The sequence below is a fragment of the Pipra filicauda genome, unplaced genomic scaffold, assembly GCF_003945595.2.
Source record: "Pipra filicauda isolate LSUMZ 115617 unplaced genomic scaffold, ASM394559v2 scaffold35_size7292922_pilon, whole genome shotgun sequence".
NCBI classification, from domain to species: domain Eukaryota; kingdom Metazoa; phylum Chordata; class Aves; order Passeriformes; family Pipridae; genus Pipra; species Pipra filicauda.
This window is the reverse complement of record NW_024104487.1, coordinates 3,224,575-3,243,912: the sequence shown is the minus strand read 5'-3', so window position 1 is coordinate 3,243,912 and position 19,338 is coordinate 3,224,575. Positions and strand designations below refer to the sequence as shown.

Genomic DNA, 19,338 nt, shown 5'->3' with positions numbered 1-19,338 from the left:
AGCCTACAGGATTAATTTAATCAATTGGTATATATTAAATGACTTACCACCAAGCAGCTGTGCCGTGGGAGCTAAAGATATGTATGCCTTTTTCTCTTGCAAGTATTCATTTAAATCCCCCTTGAGGGACATTTAGGCTGATGTTACGATGTGCTAAAATCTCTGAGTTTGCATACACTTGGAAATTCTTTATCCTTGGAAAATAAGGTCCATAGTGAAACTGAAAACTAGATAATCATTCAGTGAAATTCCTGATGGCAGTGCTCCCTGCCTCCTTGGACACTTTGCACGTGGTATTAAATGTTATATGTTGAAGGTGGTATTTTGTGTTTAGGCCTGTGAATATTGTCTTCATCTACAGCAAATTAAAAGGATCTGAAGGGAAGAAAGAGCTATTGTAATAGTGCTGCTGCTCAGGTAGCCATATTAATCTTTTGTTACTACTTGTGCAATCACCCTGTGAGCTGTCAACTGCGATAATATCTGCACCTTGTCATTCAATGCCTGTGTAATTTGTTAATGAAGCAGTTGGTGGTGGGATTTTCAGAAGCTTTTATCTTTTCAAAATGCTATAACAGCACTGAGCAAAACTGGCTTGAATCTCATGTTTGTCTCATATATATGTCCTTTAGTCTTAATTCAAACATCTCCCTATGGACAGGTGCAGGCAGCAGTACCATTTCAACCGAGTCTCGTTATTACACATTTGGACGCACTTCCGCAATGTCTGTTGGAAGTAAACTCCTGCAGAGCCGAGTGATCAGCTGCAGCAATCCTGACATCACTGTTACACAAACTGCTACTGATGAGGAGGTCAAAAGCATCATGTCATCCAAGGTAAGAGAACAAAGTCAAATATCAGGAGAGTGGTACAGTCCAAAACTTAATAATCTAGATTTTGTCTTTGAGGGTTGGATTTGCGTCTTGTAAGTGCTTCTGGTATGTATCACCAGAAGCATTTGCTGTTTATCTGATGTGTCATAGACCCATGTTAAATCCCAATGCTAAATTCTGATGTTTCTTATCAGTGAAGAGCAAGAGGTAGGAACTCTGTCTCTTGTTTGTGGCTCAGACCTCCCACTGAAGGATTTGTTTTTTTGACATGCCTCACTCTCCTGTTATTCCAGACATTTAGGTTCTGTTCATATCTGCTGACCTGGTCTGCTTCAAGTTGCACAGAGTCAGTGCAGCCACAGACCTTCTTTCTTTTTTTTTTTCTTTTTTTCCTTCTTCTATTTTTTTATTTACATATTTATTTTTATGTTTGGTGTTAAATAGTTTCCTATTAATTTCCTATTTTTTGTTTTAAAAAAAAAAGTAGGCAATTATATGACACTGGCCCTATAATTTTATATTGGCTATAGTATAGGTGCCATGTGCATAGTTTGTAACTGGTCTTTTCAAACTACTTCACTCAACCACAGAATGAAACACAAGCTTCTTCTGGCTTTCTCATCCGCAACTACATATGCCACCAACAGCTTGCAGGACGGAAAGGTTGATGACATCTGAGAAACGGGATTTTGCTTCCCTGTTTGGTACCTGGTGCTTCCTGGTCTGCAGCATCCCAGGCTCATCTCAGAGCTTTATGAAGATGGTTATGCTCAGCTCTCTGGGGAACCAAAATCTAGAGGTTCCCATTCAGCTGGAGCTGGGAAGCTGTGCCTCTGACAAAAGCAGGATTTTTTTGACCTGTACAGGGAGCCTGCTGCTAGCTGCAGCCCTGGCAGTGCTCTACAGCAGCAGGTCTGATGAGCTCTGAACCCTACCCCACCTCGCTTTTCTTTGTGTTACATTTGTAAAATACTGCTTCTCAAGTAGGTTATTTTCAGAAACATTTTGAAGTCTTTTCTCCATTGAATGACCGTGTGTCTTTCTGGTTAAAGTGAATGGGTGCCTGTCTTTGGCGAATGAAACCAGAACTAGTATGATGCACAGGCTTTGACAGTTTATTTGGTTTGTTCCTGTGGGCATATGTATTCACCCATAGCAACTTTTAATAACATAGACTTGAATTTAATAGCCTTATGACTTTTACTCTAATGTACTCTGTCCTGGGGGGGGGGAGGGGGGGTGAACACAAACCCCAGAGCTCAAGGCATGCTTCCAAATTAACACAGAATTAAAATGTTTCATGTTACAGCTCCATCCCATTGATAAATGTGGCAATTTACAATTGGCTACTGCTGTTTCACTGCCTTTTTAATTTGCGTTGCTTTTAATGGAAGGAAGACTAATTAATTTCAGATGTAGCACCAGAGGATAAATTTACACCCTTTTCAAGGGTGAATCGTATCTTCGTAAGTACAGCTGCAGTGCTGCCATTGGGCACGCGATGGCAGTGCTGGCATTTGCACCCTCCTGTGGCTCGTGCTTTCAGGGGTCTTCAGCCTCCAGTGGGAAGAGGGACGGGGAGAAGGAAAGAAAAGAACTGTTTAGGTGAACATCTGTGCATACCTTAAAAAAAATCCAACAAACTACAAACAAAGAAACCAAAAACAAACAAAAACCCTCAAAAAACAAAAACCAAAACCCAAAACAAAACAAACAACAACAAAAAAACCCAAAAACAAAAACAAAGAAAAAACCCAACCAACAAACAACCCACTGCTGCTGATTTCTTCTCTGTTAATGAGTTTAAGTCATTTATTAACTTACTATTATGGTTTTCTTCTGACTGTGTCCCCCAGCCTGTGGATCACAGCTCCAGTCGGATGTCTTATTATGTTGAAGGGACAAATGACATGTCAAGTATTTGTGGAAACCCAAGACCGTCCAATAAAAAGGTAGGCTAAAAAGGTACCACTATGTGTGAGGGAACTCATCAACAGGACATGGAGCATCCTGTGGCAATGCTGGCAATTGGCATTTCTAAATGAGGAGAGGGGAGAAACAGAACAGAATGACAAATAGTTTTATCAAACAAGGCATTTGTGGTGGAATATTGAATCATTGGGTAAATATTACTCAAACTTTTCTGCTTCTGCTCCAGAGTCTTTAGACTGTTTTTCCAGGACAGATTTAGACAAGTAGCAGCCTGTTTGGATCCTACTTTGCTCTCTTTCTCAAGATCTTAGAGCTTTTCAACTGCTGTTTACCCTTGGATACTTGCCTTTACATGTTACAGTAAACTCCATTCAGAAGTATTTGCCACCTCTTTCTTCTGTAGAGTGTTCTTCTTTGTCCCTTTTTGTAGCTTTTAGAACCAAGAAATTCCACCCTGACCTCTATACAAGGTCTGCTGTGGTTATTGCTGTATCCTTCCCTCTCACCACAGACTCAATCTTACTTCTACCTCCTCTCAAAAATACATGGATGTGCTAAATGAAAATGCTTAGTGGGTAGTGGGAAACATGACTGCTCTCTGTCATACAAGCAGCTAGTGGCCTGAGGATAGACCAAAGGCATTTCCCTGTTCAGTTATTTGGAGTTCTGGATCAACAGAAAAATGGGTCCCAAAGTCTGTGTGTCACTAACATTCTTTAAATGTAATTTTGGTCAAATCTGCCTTCTTATCCTACATCCACACATCCCCATCCAGCTGCAGACTCCCCAGTATGGAGGAGTTTCCCACAGGGAAGATGGGGAAATGTTGAAAATGGAAGACGAGCTGATTGAGAAGCCATTTTCCAACAGTCTGTGTTTATTATCTAGCATTTCCACGAGGAGCTGGCACTGCAGATGGTGGTCAGCACAGGCATGGTGAGAGAATCTGTCTTCAAGTATGCCTGGTTCTTCTTTGAGCTCCTGGTAAGATTTGACAGTGATATTTCACGGTTAGTTAATGGTGAAATGCAGTAGGTACTTCAGGCACAGATTTAGTTGGGTGGTGACCTCTTTAGTTATTCAGCCCCACTGCATAAAGGAAGGTCTCAAATAATGGAAATACAACTAAAGAACTCTTCATATTCACCCCCATTCCACACTGATGTCTGTGGTCCCAAAGTTCTGCATGAACTGCATGAGCAGTGGTCCACAGCTTGCAAAAGACTGAGACACTCATCAAACCAAGCCCTTCCTTTTCTGTGAATACCTATTCCTGTCTTTTCCATTTTGTAAATAACATGGGAGCAGTGACAAAGCTCCACAAACGCACAGTTTTACAGAGCCCTGAGGTGACGTATGTCGGTGGAAATTGCATACTGATTTCCACTGGCAGCATATATGTAACCCAACATCAGGTCAAAAAATAAGAATTCCACACATGTCACTCCCTGTCCATCATGGAGGGAAAAAGATGCAAACAGCAGCATTTCAGAACTGCAGATGTAAGGGTCTGGGGGAGGGTGATTCTGATTTCAGGTGCCGAGAGTAGCCAACTGCATGAATATGGACAGAAATCAATGTCTGTCTGTGAGTCTTAAGCTCTCTGTTGTCATTGCCACTACAAGTAGGATTTATCACAACAGCTCTGAGAAGACGAGTGATTACATTGAGGGAAAAAGAAGTAGGAAATCTTACTTCCATGAACAAACTTAAAGCAGTATTTTACCCCCAGTTTGGGCATTTTTTTAGTATTTTTTTCTGCTTTACAGATAAAAAGTATGGCTCAGTATGTTCATAATATAGAGAAGCAAGACAACCCACGAAGAACTCGGTTTTCGGATCGCTTCAAAGATGATATTACCACTATAGTTAGTGTGATTACTTCAGAGATTGCTGCACTTTTAGTCAAACCACCAAAAGTAAGTACATGGAATAATCAGCATGGATCCTTGCTGCTGACCTTGTGTAACCCTGAGCTATATTTAATCCCATTTAAACTTAAGGAGTCTTGCTAGAATTAGGCCAATACTGAGGCAATATTTTCACATGGATCTTAAGTTAGAGTTGTGGCAAGGCAAAGGTCAACCTTGCACTCCTTTGGCAGATCGTTTTTCTTCAGCTCAGTTCCCCAGCTTGCTTCTCAGTGTGGCTGCAACATACAGGGAGAGAACTCCCTTTCCCATTGACAGGAAAGGCTGAGCATCCATTTTCAGTGGCAGTGATGCTTTATGCCAGGTTAGCCAGAGCATCAGACTGCAGCCCAAGCAGGGCTTCTTGCTCTTATCCCCCTTTACAGTCACCCTCATTCCTACTGCATTGTGTTTTATTCCTTGTTTGAGTTCTCTGTAGCAGTGGACTCTGCAATATTAAGGCAGAGTTCCTCATGAGGGTTGCAAAAGCAAGTGATCTAACCCCTGATCTCTGTAAAGAGGCACTGCTACTTGAAAATTAAAGACGAAAAATAAGCCCTAAGTCCCATGAAATTCTTTCTCTTTTTAACGAGTTGCACTGATATAACAGATTATAAAGTGGAAGGGATGACAAATTGCAATTTATATTTTAACATTGCTACTGTCAGCTTATACCACTGATACCACTCCACACTGGCCTGTAGACAAAATTTAGGCTACAGATAGGCATTGAGTCACTGTTTGCTTAGTTGTTGCAACCAACTTGTTTTCATGTCCCAGAGCTGCCAAATGCACTGTGCTAGCCCAGCAGAGTGCTCTGCCACAGAGCAGAGCAGGCTGGAGAGCTGGCCTGCCATATCACTTATCAGCCAGGCTCAGTTTCCTGATCCACTTTCTCCAAGTGTGCGCTGCCATGCTGTTGAGGAGCAGAAACTGGGAAAAGGCAAGACCAGACAAATGGAAGCAGAGAATGGCAGAAGGGGTTGTCACTGTCCACCAAAAAGTTGTTCCTAAAGCTTTAGCCTTTGCTCAGTCATTTGATGTGCTTCCGTGATAGCCACGTGCAGAGAAATCATTTCCACATAAATGTTTACTTAAGGCACCAGTGACTTTTTTTTTAAATACGTTATGAAATAAAAATTTGTTACATTAAAAATATTTTAACAGAACTGTAGTCTCTGCTAACACACTAGTATTTATTGCTTCCTTACAAGAAATACACAAGGTTTTGTGGCCTGTTAGTTCAATTCGATTTTGATAGAGTGAGTGTGATAGAACCTGCTTATGTGTGAAAATTCCACTGCAGTGTCTTCAGAATTAGGGCCGTTGGTTAGTTGTACAAGCAGTAGGTAATGGGTGTTTGATTTTTAAATCCAAGCAGTAATAATCAATGTTATGATACGTGGTTGAGCATGTCAGATTGCCCTGGATTTCTACAGTTATATGTCTGGCATATGCTAGCCTGTCCAATAAGGTTGTGGAAACTAGTTTTTTCTTCACACAGAGAAATATTTTGCTGTGTAAATTCCGTACTGTGTATTCCTGAAGAGCAACAAAAAGGTTGAAAAATGAAGAATTAAATTGTGGCCACCCTGAGGTGAGGCACACCTGTTCTCACTAGTCAGAGGTGCCAGGAGGGGCAATATTTTTCTCAGTCATCTCCTCTGTCAGTTTTGAGTGAGTTCACCTGAAGGCTCTGAACATTAAATGAGTGCAGATCCCTCAGGCATCTCCATTAATTCCTCTTGGGAAACTACATATGCTACTGAGATTTTATGATTTAAATTGGTATGTTTGAAGTAACTGTAGCCTCATTTTAGAAACCACATTAAGTTCTGTGTGATTGTTAGAGGCTGTGTATCTCTGGTAATCAGGCCAATTCTAAGCATGCAACAGCTTAGCTGCTGAATAATAAACCTCTCAAGATTTATCTTAGCAGTGTTTTGTTACTGTAAGTTTTACACTTAGAATTTCTAAACAAAATACTTGGCATTCCATCAGCAAAGACAGCACAGGTTTTTATTAATATTTTAGAGCAATATTTTATGTTTTAAGTACCTGAACCGGCATTCTCTGAGACTCAATATGCAAAAAAAAAAAAAAAAAAAAAGTCATATGCAGGATTGCAGCCAATAGGGAATTCAGAACGGTCTCACATTCCATTTCATTGTTGTCACCCCAAAGGTTTGCATAGATGAACTTGTTCATTCATCCCATGATATTGCTCTATGAAAGCTACAAGACTTGAAATAATTTACAGAAGTGATTTTGTGCAATTTTAATAAGATTATGTGAACTGGAGAGCCGAAACAATCTTGTTCTTTATGTCCCATGAGATGAAGGGAGCTGGCCCCTATGCTACTTTTTCATGACTCTAAATAAAGTCTTCCACCTTTATGTAAGTTTTATACATCAAACCTGATTTTTTTTCTTTTTTTTTTTTCAAGGAAAGTGAACAAGCAGAAAAAATTAATATCAGCTTGGCATTTTTCTTGTATGATCTTCTTTCTTTAATGGACCGGGGATTTGTGTTCAATCTCATCAAACATTACTGCAATCAGGTAGGCACCATGCATGATTGGGATTGCATTTGGCTTATGACCAGTCCTGTATTCTGTTCTGTTTGATTAGTTTATCCATCAAGATCCTTTGAGTTGTGTTAAAGGTCCAGGTAAATTTCCTATTTCCTATTGCATATGCAGTGAGTTTAAACCTCTTTTGATTTGTAGTCTGCAGGAAAAACAATTGAGTGGAGGTGAAGACTCTTTTAGAAATGTCATACTTTGCACTGCTGCAGAGCATCCATGGAACCACTTTTCTTCCCTTTCTTTTTTACATCCCTTAGCAGTAGGGTCTGCAGGCCATACAGATCAACTTTTAGTCTTTGAGTCCTCTATTGCAGTGAGGACAGTATTTAGATTTGGGGTAGTCAACCAAAATGATACACCTCTGTCTTCTCCAAAAAATTAGAAATAGATGATGATGCAGGATGTTGTGACAAGATTATTTGTTGTATTTAAAGGGGAACGTTTCCTTCTATTTTGTGAACCCTTACACATGCTGTAGTTTTCTGCCAACGGAAGGCCCTCTGTCAGCTGATGGTAGGAGAATGCAAGGTGGCTACCATCCCATTTTCTGTAGTATGTACAATACTTCACTGATGTCACTGCTGATATGAAGAGACATGACAAGAGCACTGATGCCCTGTGTTGCTTAGCAGGACTTTTTATGAGTTTGACACAGACTCAGAAAAGTTTAGTTTGTTTTTCATTTTTGTGTTAGGCAAAAGAGAAAAATATTGTCTGTTTTTCTTTTGGGACAAAAAAGGAAAGAAACAAGTTATTATCTCTTGGGAACTTGGGAAGTCAGCTGGGGAGCGGGGGGAGAGACACCATCACTGTGAAACGAAGAGCAGATAATGTATGGAAGCTAGTTAGGTACAGTGAACGTTTTAATGTATGCTGGGCTATATATCTATTTCCTTTTCAGAGAGCAGGATATTTCACTGCATGGTAATTGCATGTAAATGCCCATCACTTTATACTTTTTTGTTTGATTTTCTAGCTTTCAAACAAGCTGAATTCACTCTCCACCCTGATTTCCATGAGACTTGAGTTCCTGAGAATTCTCTGCAGCCATGAGCATTACCTCAATCTGAACTTCTTCTTCATGACATCTGCATCTGCTCCAGCATCTCCTTCTCCCTCCTTATCCTCCCAGGTAGTCATCCATTTGATCATATTGTATGAATGTCACATGAAGCACACATGTAGAGAAAGCCTTCTGTTGCTCTGCATTCAAATATTTAGTTTCAAATTAGGCGCTGTTGGATCAGGGAGAAAAACTTCCCTCTTGAAAAAAGAAGAAGGAATAGGAGTACTACTGCAAAACTGCATCTACACAAGTTAAAACTTAACATGACCCAGATATGTACTTTTCTAGAAACATGCACACAGAAAATGACTGTTAAGGTAGACATAGCAGGTCAAAAAGGAACATAGCTCTGAAGGCTAATTTACAGGCACACCTTTATCCCATCCATACACAACCACAAGTTTGGTTACAGTGTGGTGCTAATAACACCAAGATTGGGGGTTTGATCTCTGTATGGGCCATTTAGTTGAGAATTGGACTTGATGATCCTTGTTGGTCCCTTCCAACTTTGAATATTCTCTGAATTCTGTGAATTTCATTATCTGTTTTGGAGAATTATGGCATGCAGCAGTGCACAGAAAACTTTGTGTATTTGCCTTCCAACTGATCTTCTAATTCTCCAAGTGGATGTGGATGTTACCACTATTAAGTTAGTGACTAATACACTGCATTTTTCAATATCCTGGAATAGTGAATTTCTGTTGCACCTTCCTGTTGCTTAGAGCAGGATTATCATACTTTCTTTTTCCAGTAGCAGCATTCTTTGTTCTGGGTTCCTCCCCCCTGCAGTAGTACACATGATGCTATGACTTTGTCCATGATTTCTCTGTGTTTGGACAGTGTTTTCCTTTTTATTTTTAACTTTATGATTTTCTGTGTGGAAACACTCAGGTATCCTGAGTAGATCTCTCCAAGCAGTATCCATCATTTCTCATTTCTCCCAGGATGTCATCCCCAGTACATACAGATTTTTCCAGACTTGGCCTGATACTGACACAACTCTAGATTTCCTGAATATCAGGACCTTCCTGACCATGGAGTTCATGAACACATTCAAAAGAGAAATGTTGACTGGCATGCCACACACTATTTTGCCAGTCTTGCACTCTTCTCTACATTTTACTTAGATGCTATCTTGCTTTTTTACTATGGGGCAAACCCTCTATCGAAGGGTGCTAGCCTGTCTGTTTTCCACAGTAGCAGTTTTGCAGGGGTCAGGACTGGGATGAAGCAATTCAGTGCAGTGCTCCATAACTGCCGTAACCCTTGGAGACAGGGGAATAGAATTGAAACTAAAAACAATGGGAAGTACAAAAACACTCAGAGTAATGGAGCAGTTAAAATTCATGGTTTCTTTTTCAAGTATCATTGCCAAAGAATTGGTTGAATGCTACATCTCTTACCTTAAGGGTTCTCACAGGTCAATAATAGTATACAGTATTTTCTTGAAGTTTTTCCTGGTCTTAAAAGTAAAGCTTGAAGGTCTTAGAGTTGAGGTTTCCCAATACATTTGGTTAATGCTAATCCCAGATGCCAAAGAACAAGAAATGTGACTCTTCTGCTTATGAGGCAAAAAAAGGTCAGCATAGCTTTTATAACTAGTTCTAGCAAGTCAGAGCTGGGAAGACACCAGTTTAATTAATCTTTCCTTCAAGCAACATCCTCAACTTTTTTTCTCCTTTAGGAGTAACCTATTTTTTTGGCCCTTGGATGATTTAATATGTTAGCTGACCACCCTTGCAGTAATTTTGATCTGTCAGCAGGAGTGCTGCCTACCTAGAGTGAGATTTTAGGTAGAAATATGGCCTTGTGAATAAATCTCTTTAAATTCTTGGAGAGAAGCCAAATGCACTTAATGGGTGCTCTACACTTTAGTGTTATTCCACACAAACATAGTGCAGCCATAGTACAGTCTGCTTGAGGTTGAATTTGAGTGGGTTGAAGCACAAATATGGGGCTGCTCAGAGACATGTGTCTTATTTGACCCCATATGCTGGAAGACAGCTGCCGCTGTGCGGTATACTGATACTTTATGTGTTTGTGTTTTGGGACTATTCTTAGGTGACTGGCAGAAATATTGGGGAAGAATATTGAAGAGTATAAATTAAAAGCTAAATCTGGACTCTTACAACCAAGAAGTTGCAGTGGGAAATAGAGTTTAAGACTTCTACTCACCTGATCAGGGTGACAAAAACATTCCAGGTGACCTGTGGCACACACCGGTGATTGGAGAAGCTAAGAAGTTCACAATACATATATAGCAGCAACTTTCTGTTCCTGGGCTGGCTGTATATCAGTCAAAGCTCTAAGTTACAGCAGTTTGAAGGCTGTTCTAAATTGTGCCAGCTGCCAGCAAGCTCAGCCAAGGATTTCCAGGCTGAAAGGAAACACTGTTCACATCTTTCTCGGCCTTACTTCTGTGCTAGGCATCATGGATGCTGAAGACACCAAAGTCCCACTTAATGTACAGGCAGCCTCTTGCTGTATGATACACAATGGCTGCTCTGCAATAGTAAGAGCAATATTAAGAATTGTAAACATGGAGAAAATTTTCACTTCACATCCTTTTGAAATGAGTGAATACAGGGTAGGAATTTTACATCTCAAAAAATGTCAAGTACTTGAGTTGCTGGTACAGAATGAAAAGGATGAGATTGCATCCTAGCAAGAGACTCATTTGAAATTAGATAGTTTTTTATTTCACACCCAGTTGTTTTCCTCCAAAATGTCCAAACTTTCTTCAAGTCTGTGGTTTTCCTCTAGTAGAGATTTTCTGTTAGCTACATGGACTGTGACTATAACCTCTTTAAGAAGCCTTGATTTTGGTGATCATACTTTAACACTTCTAATATACTTCTGCAGAACTCCAGCTCCTGCTCTAGTTTCCAGGACCAGAAAATCACTGGTATGTTTGACCTCTCAGCCGAATATCGCCAGCAACACTTTCTGACTGGCTTACTTTTCACTGAATTGGCAGCAGCACTGGACGCAGACAGCGAGGGGTGTGTATCTCAATTTGCAGATTTTAGAATGGAATTGAGTCACATTGTTACTCTTGGCAAGGTCATACTTTGATTCCAGTGCAGTCCTGTTTCCCCCACTCTTTTCAATGAGTCACTCTGTAACACAGCAATGACCCAGTCATTGTTTTATCTGCTTGCAGTGAATAAAAATATGCTATTTGTTGTGATAGTATTGGCTAAGTACGTGAATTGAGAACACAAAATTTCGGTTGCTCTTCTCTCTGAGACACTTATGCCTTTGTCTGAGCTTAAGAGTTTAACCAAACCTTCACCAGAGTTTGATGGTTTTCTTTAAGCACCTCTCTTCACCATACTGAATTTTTATGGGAAGTTTGAAAGACTTAGGTACTCCTTGATTGTAGTAAAGAAGCTTGGAGATTTAAGATACCTGTCTTTTGAAGGAAACATGAATCTCTGATCAGAATGGAAGGGATTATCCAATGAATATTGGTGTATTAATTTGTTTCTTTAATCTCCACTCTGTTTATTACATCTTTGATTTATAAGTGATTTGTGCATAATCCATAAATGGAGCTCATGGATGGTTTCTGTGTTAACAGGATTAACAAAGTGCAAAGAAAAGCTGTCAGTGCTATCCTTAGCCTGCTGAGTTCCCATGACCTAGATCCACGTTGCTCCAAAAAAGAGGTGAAGATTAAAATTGCAGCTCTTTACCTCCCTTTGGTTGGTATAATTTTGGATTCACTACCACAACTCCATGATTTTACAAGTAAGACCTTTTTCCCTTTGGATTTTTTAGCTTTTTAGTGCGACTTGTTTAAGCAGTTTATCAAACACAAAAGAGATCATGCTAAGTGCAGAAATTCCCTATGGTCTAGTAAAGCTGAATATTTATTTACTTAGAAGTAAACTGGATTTTTACAAACAGGAAAAGCTTTGGTGTCCTCACTTCATGAGTAAATGATAGACCAGAGATGAATCTGTAAGTACTCCTACATATCTCTTAGTGTAAATTTTATGATCTTGCAAATAAAGCCTAGAGGGTCTGCATAAAATATTGAGATCTAGGTAGGCTTAGCAGACAGTAGGGAAGAAAACAAGAGTGATACTGACATCCTGTTAGATCACAATTAAAGAAATTGGATTGTATTCTTTCTGTCTTTTTCTATTGCTCCTTAGTGCTATTAACATGATACAAAAATTAATTAATTAAAGGTATAAACTCTGAAGAATATATTTTTGTCACTGTCCTGAAAATATTTTGTGTTTAGACATCTGAACAAAAAACTTACTAATGTGAGAGTATTATTTAGCACTTTCAGTTTGATAAGGTCGAAGTATTTAGTCTACACTATCTAATCGGATCTCACATCATTCATCTAATCTAAATATTATCCTTATACCATAGACAAAAAGAGATATTATGAGGAAGCCCAGGTGTACCCATATGGCTAAGTTTTAGAGTGTCCTTTTTAAGTATCTGTTACAAGAGGCTGCTGATCTCATTCTGAACACGCAGGGTCCAGCTGGTCACTCAGTTTCACTGAAAGACAGGACTTGCAAAACACAAAATGGATGCTTAGAATCAGAGGAGATTTTTACAAAACTTAGGTATGAGTAACTTTATTTGCTGATAGTGATGTCAAGACTAGTAGGGAATAGAAGCAGCTAGACGCTTGAAATTAAACTTTTTCTTTAGTCATCAGGCAATACTGGCTCTGTCACCTGTTAGTACTGACTTACGTACTTTGTTGAGTATCACCAAATCCACGTATGGCTTCTATGTTTATTCTTTTCTTGGAACTGGGTGGTTCCAAGTCTTACGAAGCACTGGCTTAGCTTTGAATTTCGGAGACAACCTCACATTTGCTACCACTTTTTATTTATTTGAATAATTTGGCAGTCTTTGCAGATAGCTGCAATCTGTCTTGCTAATACTGTGCTTTTATGGCTTGGTACATCAGCCAAACACTCTCAGGGATGGAGGTACTAATTGTTTTGTTAGGTTACAGACCAATGGAAAACTGTGATGTGAGCAGCACATTGCTCCTGGAGTTGCTCCTGAAGTTCCAATGGGATATTTGAAATCTAGTTTCAGATATCCGCAGTGGAAAGGGACGCACAGGAAGCCCAGAAGAGGAACAAGAGTCCGCAGGTGCAATCAACCAAAATGTGGCCCTTGCCATTGCAGGGAATCAGTTCAACATCAGGAACTCTGGAATACCTCTGGTGTCCCTGGTATGTCCACTTCTCTACCAGTCTCCTTTCTTGTATCTGTTTTCCTCTTTCTTTTTTTCTCCTTTTATCCTTTCTTGTCACTAATAACTACAGTCATGAGAAACTGCATTTTTGTTTCCTCCAGCCCCAAAGAATCCCTCATATTCCGCCTGTCATCTTCTCCTCTTCTCTTCTAGTCATTTAATTACTGCTTTACCACACAAAGTTCTCTTTTTCTCCCACATTTGTTTCGATTTCCACACCCAGCCTAGACTCACTTCCAGATCAGCAAATGAGTGCCACACTGCTTCCCAGTTCCAGCCTCAGCTGAATACATGGATCTAGGACTCAGATCTTTCTTTTTCTCTCTCTATCTCTTTCCTCATTGTTTTTTTAATCTACTGTGCAATTTGACACAACTAGATGGCAGGAGGAAACCAAACAGTTAAAGAATCTTCTTCTACATTATTCCAGGGAAATTAAAATACAAATGTCTAGCAAACAATGCTCTTGTGCCTCTCTCAGTCTTTCAAATGCATTCAACTGCGCCTTTCACTAATGATACATACATTCAAAAAATACAATAATTATAACCTGGAAGAGGTCAAACTTACTGAAGTCCAGTTCTGAGATTTGATTTGACTATCATTTAAATAACATTATTTCACCTGAATGACCTTCTTCTCCTTTTTCTTCTTTCAACTGACATTTATCTGCTTCTAGCCCTACAGACAGAGTGCCACATTAGGTCCTGAAACTACTCGCAATCTTTTGATCTGTTTCCTCTGGATCATGAAGAATGCTGATCAGAATCTAATACAGAAATGGATTGCAGACCTTCCACCCATGCAGTTGAACAGAATTTTAGACCTTCTCTTCATTTGTGTCTCATGCTTTGAGTACAAGGTAAGTGAAACATGGCGTAGTTTTGTGGTCCTGCTTTGGTTCAGGTTTTTTTCCATAAATTCCAGCTGTCTGGGGTAAATTTGTTATCAGCAGTGGTTAGATTAGCACTTTTCTAATCTATACTGCAAATGGACAAATTAATTGAGATAAAATAACTGACACTAGCCTTCAAGCAAAATACAGCCAAAACCTTCAAGGAAGTCCTATGACTTTGGCTTAAGCTGTTTTATTATTTTCCTTTACCTGGGTATTTGAGGGCTATTTTTGGTGGGAAGTATATTGACAGCTCCTGTAAGTAGTGGACAGGACACTAAGGATGACTCTTTAATTAAGAGCTGGGACTTGATTTCAGGACTCTCTGAGAGGATCTGTCTGAAACTGATCAAATAACCTTCACTCTGATTTCTGTCTCTGTAGTACTGAGCTACATCTTTGTGTCTCTTAGCAGTACATATGCTACCTCTTTCCTTATTTGCAACATTTATTAGCCTTTGTATGTTAGTCAGTCATATTCATTGCTTTCTGCCCTTTCTACAGATCTCACCTCTTGTGTCTCATTCTGGAGATGTAGTTTGGACTCAGGTCCAAAGATGGAGGCATTGGTAGCAACTGGTTTGACTTTACTTTCAGGGCAAGCAAACCTCAGATAAAGTTAGCACCCAAGCACTCCAGAAGTCCCGAGATGTTAAAGCCCGACTAGAAGAGGCTTTACTGAGAGGTGAAGGAGCCAGAGGAGAAATGATGAAGCGCTGCAGAATACCGGCTGGTACTTCATACCCCTCTTTCCCCATGTCTTTTGGAGGAACTCAAATGGTTGTAGACGTAAATGAGTTTGTTGGGTTTTATGCACACTACCTGTTTTCATCCTTATATTTTTTACCCACAGTCCTTTCTCTTGCAAACCATTGTTGGTTTTGTGTGGATAAAAATATCTTTAACTTTCAACTCTCCAAGGTGTAGCTAGGACTGAACTCTTTTCATGTGAAGAATATGATTCAAGAAAGAAGTTTTAAGATGTTCTGAAAAATGTGGTGGTGTCTAATCAAGAGCCAAGAAATGGTGTCAAAATTATCAGTAAGAACAAATTGTTCATAGCAAAAAAGGTTGTTTCATTTAATAAATGGAATAATCTGTGGTTTGATTTTTGAAGACATTAAGCAAGCTAATGTTCTAAAAATCCTCGATGAAGTAAGTGATGGGGTCCTGTCTTTTTACTAGAGCCTTGAAGCTGTAAAGTTGAATGGTTTTAATTCTGACAGAGTGCTACAGAAATATATCTCCTTCTCATGCTGAGTTATCAGACTTTAGGTGTTGCTTTTTGCTTTAATCTCACTGACATATGTTGCACTCTTAGGGAATGACAGATCAGCGGGGCTAAATGAAAACCTGCGCTGGAGAAAGGAGCAGACTCAGTGGCGGCAGGCAAATGAGAGGCAAGATAAGTAAGTAATTTAATAAAGACATATTGCTTTTATTAGAGCCAAGCTGTTTGGGGATTTTATGTTTTATTCTTTCTCTTAGGATATTTTATTACAAAATCAGCGGTTTCAATCCTTTCCCTCTTCTGTCAAAGAGGACAAAATAGAAAATGTTAATGTAGCTGTTGCTGTGACACAACAAAGAGGTCACAAATACATGAATGAGAAGTTTAAATAGCTATCTATGCATTTTTTCCTTCTTCTTAACAGTGTGGAAAACACTAGTTAGTGATACAGGTTGTATCAAGTACTCCACAGAGGCTTGGTATGACATTTATTTTGGTGTTGCTGTGGGTTCTTCACTATATACAGTACTGTAGTATATGCTTTGCCACATGAAATCAGCTAAGCTGGGTTTGACATGCTGTGTTAATATCAAGAAGCACTGTTAGCAGGAGTCAGGGAGGATAATGTTTTGGGATTGTAGTAGCGGCTGTAAACTATGTGTAATGTCAGGGAAGATCTAGTCAGCATGGTCAATGTGAAAGGCTCCGTGGTTGCTGGAAGTGGTTCAAACAGCTACACTGTTCGCTCAATTTGTTCAGTTCTTGCTCATGTTTAGTGATCTCTGGCTTGATTAGAGCACCATCCTTTTGGCAGATCCTTCTGTTCTTTGTTGCTTTGAGTCAGTCATTGTAAATAGTAACCATATTACTACCCTGATTTCCTTTCCTAGCCATCAGCAGAATTATCTGTTTGTGCCCTAAAGGATGGCTCTACTTTTCTGGTTTTATTTTTGGGTAAATGAACGTAGCAGAGCTGCTACAGATTTTGAAGTCGCTCAGAAGTGTGATTGTAAGAGTGTTGCTCCAACCACAGAAATGCACCTTAGGAAATTTGTCCCAAGTCAGAGGATCTCTGTTCTCAAGCTCTAGGTATCCTCTGGCCAGGCAACATTTTTTGAGCAGTTTTGGGAAAAGTACAAAGCCTCCCCTTTGTGTTTCTGGCATAAAAGAGATGTCTGAAAATGCACTTTTGTTAGGAGCTTCACCTATGCTTAGAATATTCAGCTGCACAGGAGCTATGTTGCAGACATTGTCCTTAAGTCTCAGTGAAGAAGGTATTATGCATTGCCTTAACCACCATTTTCTATATATTTTATACATATTTCAGTTCTCTTTTAAATGGCCTGAGGTACTGCTGTATTGACCCCAGTGGACCTGCTGTCTCAAGAATCAACATTTTAAATTGCCTACATTAAACACTGCTTCTGTGGCACTGAAGCAATTTCCACTTTGTCCTAGTCTGCCTTTTTTACTTTTTTTCTTCTGAAATTGTCAGAACAGTTACCCTTATTCCATTTCAGGTTTTTGTGTCCTGCTACAGGCAATGTATTCAGAAATTACAGCGCAGTGTATTGAACAATTAAACATGATATTGAGTAGCCACTACCCAGAGGACAATTAAGGAAGCAAAAGGATCTGTTTGAGCTATCTAGAGGCCTAGATTTGGATGTCCCCTTTGAGACTTCCCTTCTACAATATCAGCTTTCCTCAACTGACTCTATAGTTTTGAAGAAACACTGTTGAACACTATTGTCATTGTTTGCTCTTACAGGATCATTCAGAATGGTATCATTTCTATTTTGGCTTTGTTTAAACAGCTGTCTGTCTGCAGGGTACTGTCTGCATGCTTAAATTAGGACATCTTTTTGCAGGACCAAAGCTGAGCTAGATCAAGAAGCCCTGATCAGTGGAAACTTGGCAACTGAAGCTAACCTGATCATTCTCGATATGCAAGAGAACATCATCCAGGTGAGAAACGGCAGAGCTGGCTTGGTACCAGTCCCTGCTCCCTCAGAAGACAGTGGAAGCAAGATTCATTTCTTCTTTTGTTTCTTAGACAATGCAAAATATTTTAATTCAAGATCTTCTGTAAACTTGTATAGTCTTGAAGAGAAAAAAAAAGAAGATAAGAAAAATATGAATAAGAATGAATCCAAAGATTAAATTGCTGCCTGTCTTATGCTGTCGCTACAAGGCCTTTCTGCTATAGGTGTTGCACTACTGTGAATAAAAGGGAAATCTACCACCTTGTCTTCAGGAGATGTTTTTGAAAGCCTTTTCCACTGTCTTACGATGATCCTGGAGTTTGGAGAGGATGAGAGAAGAAAAACCTTCATTTATGCCAGGAATGTAGCTGAAGATATTAGAAATCTAGAACTGTAGTGCTGGATGGCCTTTGGGCCATCATACATCATACTCACATGTATGATCCTAGACATAAGGATTTAAGAGACAAAAAGATTTAACCTTGAATGCTCTGTGCAGGAAAGTATCTCCCACCTGCCTGGAGTCCTGAAAAGAGATGTACCCTCCTAAAGCAATGTAATGTGCAGAACGTATTTAACAGCTAGGAGTCAGATGCAGTAAAATTTCACAGGTCCTTTGACCCCTGTGAAAAGTGATAGTTGACTCTGCTTAGCCATAACCTCCCAGTTTAGGAGAGACAATCCAAATTCATGGATATGGGAATACTACTGTGGGACCCACACACAATAGATAGCAAGGAGAAAACTCGGTGCTTGAAAACATATTAGTAGAAGAGCATTTAGCTACTAGACTGTTGTTCTACTGGGCATTGTTTTCACATGACACCACTCACAGCACCTAGTCTACCCAGTATTTGGGTTGTGGGTTGGATCAGAACATACCAGTGTGCCTATTAGCCTAGATGCCCAGGAAATCAGAGCATGAGGAGGCAAGGGAAAGGATGATGCTTGCCTGTCACAGGATCAGTTCCTGATACAAGGTACATGAAGGATTGGACAAAATGTGAACAGAGCTTCAAGAATCACTGCAGAAACTGGCTGAGCTTAAAAATACATTGGAGGGGCTGCAGAAATTGGGAAATGTTTGGGACATTTTCTGCTCTGTCTTCCTGATCACTACAGAATTGTTTTGAAATTCCTCTGAAGCAGATGTTAACAAGTGAAAAAACTGCAAATTCTAAACTCCTGGATGTCTCATGGACTGGAAAGCAGAACTTCAGCTCCTATGTTCTAGTTCCTTGCTGAACTATCTCACAGTTATTGTTTTTCTCCTCCATATGTAGGCAAGCTTTGCGGTAGAGTGCAGAGATAATCTTTTGGGAGGAGTTTTGAAGGTCCTGGTAAATTCTCTTGGCTTCGATCAGAGCACCACTTACCTGACTCATTGCTTTGCTACACTCAGAGCACTCATTGCCAAGGTATGCTCCTGACATATTTTTGTTTTCTTGCTTCCAATCAAATTATTAGAGCAGCATTTCTAGAGCAGAGCTGTGTGCACTTACTACTTTTTTTTAGCATTCCTTAAATATATTTTGCATATGTAAATACAAATTACTGTCTATAGGGTTGTTACAGGATTTCTGCAGCTATTGTAAGGTTATTTCACTGAGCACACATGATGGAATAACTGAGTCGGAATAATCTTGTGAGTT

General features: G+C 39.6%; 1 protein-coding gene across 1 annotated transcript in view; it reads left to right on the top strand.

The window, feature by feature from the left end:
- Positions 1-19,338, top strand: part of DOCK8 (dedicator of cytokinesis 8) — an 87,902-nt gene that overhangs the window by 50,164 nt on the left and 18,400 nt on the right. The window contains exons 22-35 of the mRNA XM_027709739.2: positions 662-837; positions 2,691-2,786; positions 3,655-3,750; positions 4,536-4,685; positions 7,124-7,237; positions 8,241-8,396; positions 11,193-11,332; positions 11,914-12,083; positions 13,407-13,552; positions 14,255-14,437; positions 15,068-15,203; positions 15,792-15,879; positions 17,573-17,669; positions 18,970-19,104. Coding sequence (XP_027565540.1) covers positions 662-837; positions 2,691-2,786; positions 3,655-3,750; positions 4,536-4,685; positions 7,124-7,237; positions 8,241-8,396; positions 11,193-11,332; positions 11,914-12,083; positions 13,407-13,552; positions 14,255-14,437; positions 15,068-15,203; positions 15,792-15,879; positions 17,573-17,669; positions 18,970-19,104 — 1,883 coding nt within the window. The remainder of the gene's footprint in view (positions 1-661; positions 838-2,690; positions 2,787-3,654; positions 3,751-4,535; positions 4,686-7,123; positions 7,238-8,240; positions 8,397-11,192; positions 11,333-11,913; positions 12,084-13,406; positions 13,553-14,254; positions 14,438-15,067; positions 15,204-15,791; positions 15,880-17,572; positions 17,670-18,969; positions 19,105-19,338) is intronic.